This window comes from Empidonax traillii, unplaced genomic scaffold (genome assembly GCF_003031625.1).
Source record: "Empidonax traillii isolate 1590-97213 ecotype Southwest subspecies unplaced genomic scaffold, ASM303162v1 scaffold1253:size457737, whole genome shotgun sequence".
Taxonomy (NCBI): Eukaryota; Metazoa; Chordata; class Aves; order Passeriformes; family Tyrannidae; genus Empidonax; species Empidonax traillii.
In genome coordinates, this window is record NW_020956446.1 from 17884 (window position 1) to 22066 (window position 4183).

The window sequence follows — 4183 nt, forward strand, 5'->3', positions numbered from 1 at the left end:
AGTCTGTATAAAGTAGAATTAGAACAGAATCAGAAGAGCCCAGCACATCTTAGATCTGAGTATGCCTGGTTAGCACAAGTGTGTATTTGTTTAGCACTGCACTATGACAGAACTCCCCAGGGAGCAGATGTTATCAATCTGGAATTAATTGACTACAGCAGGGATCTTTCCAGCCCTGTAACCCCCAAGATAATTAAATTTCCCCTGCATATGCAGTAATAAACCAACTTACGTGTACTGGCCAATTTTCTTCTACAGGATAAAAGGTTAAAACCTCATCAAGGAAATCAGTGTAATAATCTATCAATTTTTATTTTTTTTTTTAATATCTAGGCTTTATGTGTGGCACATCAGTGCTGGATAAAGATGGTGTAAGTGCTGCTGTGGTCATTGCTGAAATGGCAACGTACCTGGAGAGCCAGAACCTCACACTGGCACAGAAACTCCTTGAGATATATGAAATGTGAGTTGTATTCTTCATTAGTATATTCTACTTAACTCTTTTAGAGCTGGGAATAATCCAATAAATATTTTTAATGCGTCCTCTGGATGTTTTCTCATTGTAAGTTGGTTTTCTTGATGTATTATGGATTACAGTCCATCGCTAGTGTAGATCTCGCTGTACCTAAAGGGGCTCCAAGAGAGCTGGAGAGGGACTTTGGATGAGGGATGGAGGGACAGGACACAAGGAATGGCTTCCCACTGCCAGAGGGCAGGGTTAGATGGGATTTTGGGAAGGAATCCTCCCCTGGGAGGGTGGGCAGGCCCTGGCACAGGTTGCCCAGAGGAGCTGTGGCTGCCCCATCTCTGGAAGTGTCCAAGGCTGGGTTGGAGCCACCTGGGATAGTGGAAGGTGTCCCAGCAATAAAACAAGGATCCTGTATGTCAGAATTAAGCCATGTACTGAGACAAGCCCACATCATCAGCAGAAATTCCTGGGCTTGAACAGAGCTGGCAGCACAGAGCAATACCATGGATGTCATTCCCCTTCCTGCCAGCCCAGCAGGAAGACACTGAGGCCTTTGGAAACCTGGAATGAGGAAGCACAAAGGATAATCAGCTTTTATCTCTCCATGGTACTCAGGATTTTGCTCTGTCCTGTGCAAACTGTAGCCAGAGCGACTCTGCACAGGTGGATCAAAATGGCAGGGATAACAGCAGGATTCATCTCCCAGTCACACCTGGTTTTTAAGCTGCAGAGAAGGGTCTCTGTAGAAGTAGCAGTGGGTGAAATATGGTGAAGAATAACCTAAATTTCAGTGTGTGGTTGTTGCTAGTGAGCACAAGGTCTGATTTGGGATGGTGGTTTTGACTTGGATGGAATAATCAGCCACCTTCCTTGTTGTGGCTGCCCCCTGGCTCTGGCAGTCAGTTTTTGTTCGGGGGAATGACACTGGGCATCCATTTTTCAAGGGCCACCAAGGCTGCCCTTACCCAAATGGTTGGCTTTTACATCTTTGGGGGCCGAAAACTTCGCACAAATTTAAAAATAGCTCAAGATGATCCGAGTAATGCAGCAAAATCTGCTTCAGAGTCCAAATGTTTGCCTATAAATACCTGTTCCCACAGCTCTGGGAACTCAGTTCTTTTTCTGTCGCTGCTTTTCCAACCAGGGGCTTTCTTTGGATGCCAAATGTGCCCAAAAACTTCTGCATCTCGTAGCTGAAAGTGTTCATCTGCTTGCAGGTATGGATATCACATATCCAAGACCTCCTATTTCTTGTGCTACGACCCTCCTACGATCAAAAGGATATTTGAGAGGCTTCGCAACTTCGACGGCCCTCAGTCCTATCCCAAATGTTGTGGGGTTTACAACGTGTTACACGTCAGAGATGTCACCACTGGCTACGACAGCAGCCAGCTGAACAAGAAATCGGTGAGTTGCAGAGTGTTTTTTTTTTTGCCCAGCAGGGTCTGATTTTGAGGGAAGCTAAAGGGTAAATAGCAACGTGAACGAGGCAGGGATGCCCTGTGCCAACTGGGATGGCAGAATAATTCCATCATCAGGCTGCTTAACATCACTCAGTGGGGGAGAAAACAGCTTGAAGGTGGAATGCGTTGACTGTTGTGATAACAGCAGTGAATGAACTTGGTTAATTAATTGAGCCTGATGCTCCTGCAGCTCTTAAGCTCAGATATTGGGGTTCCAGTGGGAGTGAAGGAGCTTGTTGTTGTTGTTTTTGCAGGTGCTGCCAGTGAGCAAAAGCAGTCAGATGATCACCTTCACCTTCCAGAACGGTTGTGTTGCCACCCTTCGGACCAGTGGGACGGAGCCCAAGATCAAATACTACGCCGAGATGTGTGCCCTGCCCGAGCAGAGGTCAGCAAAACCAAGCCTCAGCTGACTTCTAACCACTTCTCACTGTAGTGGATAAGAAAAAAAAAAATCCCCGGATTTTCAGCGTCTGCTACAGCAGGCTTTGGTTAATCCAGTTCCTCGTTTACTTAGAATTAAAAAGTGATGAAGTTACAGAATCACAGAATAAATTAGGGTTGGAAAAGACCTCTGGGAGTGAATCCAACCTTTGACATTGTCACCCATGAGTGCCATGTCCAGTCTTTTTCTTAAGTTATGGTGTTGCTGGCAAATGTTCTTAAAGCCACTTGGTTTCCCATTTCCTCTGGGAGTCTGTTGGGAGCTGCTGGATAAATAACTGGAGATCAATCCTCTTTTGGCAGTCACCTGGATTGAGCTGCCTCCAGTGTAAAAGGCAGGTGGGGAAAAACATCCAGGGTATATTTATACCACTGAAATCTGGAGCGAGAATTAGGAGCTGATGTCTGGTCCAGATAGTGGGGAGAAGCTTTTGGATTGGATCCCCAACACGAGTTACACAATTCCTCATTTTTAGACTTGTATTCCAACAGTTCTGTGGGGCAGAGGATTGTAAACAACATAAAGGAGGCTTGGTTTGGTGTTTATTTCTATTTATTGGTGGGAATTTAGGGTGAGCACGTTTTCCTCACTGAATATTTGGTCACATTTAGGTGGCCCGTGGATAGGGAGGGGTAGATGGCGAAGAGGGCTTCTCCACCTTTTTATTGCTGTGTTCATTAAAACTAATTAAAGAGGAAAAATAAGGGCCACTAGAGGGCTCTGAGCACCATCTTTAAATGTCTTGCCCAATCCAAATCAGTCTGATTCCATGCTAATCCTTCTTAGAAAGGAGCCAGTTGGGAGTCTCTACCTGTTTATGCTGGTATAAAAAAACAGCGCAGAGCAAATCCGTCCCCCATCAGGTCTTGCCGATTATTTATTTACTTTTAAACAGCTTCTTGGTGTGTTTCCCAAAGCTCTGACGTGGTGGCCTTGTCCTTTTTTTTTTTTTTCCAGTGACAGGAGCATGCTGGAAGAAGAACTCCAGAAGCTGATCGGGGCTCTGATCGAGAACTTCCTGGAGCCGGACAAGAACGGGCTGACCTGGCGCTCGGCTTAGACCCCGTCCCTGGCCTTCCCAGGAGCCTCCAGGGGGAACAAAGGGCCCAAGAACAGGATCAGTTCCAAATGTCTGTGTGTGTGTGTCTGTGTTTTTGTTCCCTGAAGAAGCAGCGTTCTTTTGTCAGGCTCTTCACCAAAGTCCAGGCTTGGAAAAAAAAAAGGGGGAGAGCAAGTCGGAGAAAACAGCAGAGTTAATTGTTAGAGTTTTCCATCCTTTTGACCAAAAGGTTAATTAACCCACACCAGTGCAAATGAACTGCCCTGATATGTTTAAGGCAGGTGGTCTTAGCCACGGGATCTTGTCTTTAAACTCGCTCCAGGTACTTTAAAATACATTTTTTTTCTTCATGTGAAAAGCTTTGAAAGTCAGGTAGGGATGATTGCCCCAGAGTGACAAAAGTCCTGCTTCTTCCTCTCGGCTCTGTGTGACCCTCAGAAATGGGTCTGTGCTTCCAAAAAACCGTGGAAGTAGAGCTCAGCAGTTCTTGTTCAGGCCAATTGTTGACGTTTTTCAGCTGCTTAATTTGGTGAAGGTGTTCTTGGTGCATTTCCTGTGTCTGTCTTTAAAAAAAAGAAAAACAACTTGGCAGTGAAGCAATAGTGGCAACACCTGCAGTTCTGCTTTGGGGTTGGAATGGTGTAGTGCCTTTCCAAGGCTTCCAGAGGAGAAGGGATTGGTCATTACTTGGTTAAATTGCCCATTCTGACTGTCATAGGCCTTGTAGCTCTTTTTTTTTTTTTTGT

General features: G+C 45.5%; 1 protein-coding gene across 1 annotated transcript in view; it reads left to right on the forward strand.

Annotated features, from left to right (window-relative positions):
• The window catches only part of PGM2L1 (phosphoglucomutase 2 like 1), a 15163-nt gene extending 10995 nt beyond the window's left edge, over window positions 1–4168 (forward strand). Inside the window, exons 10-13 of the mRNA XM_027906169.1 lie at window positions 334–463; window positions 1687–1876; window positions 2187–2320; window positions 3335–4168. Of these exons, the coding sequence (XP_027761970.1) occupies window positions 334–463; window positions 1687–1876; window positions 2187–2320; window positions 3335–3437 (557 nt within the window). The 3' untranslated portion in view covers window positions 3438–4168. The remainder of the gene's footprint in view (window positions 1–333; window positions 464–1686; window positions 1877–2186; window positions 2321–3334) is intronic.
• The last annotated feature ends 15 nt before the right edge of the window (window positions 4169–4183 follow it).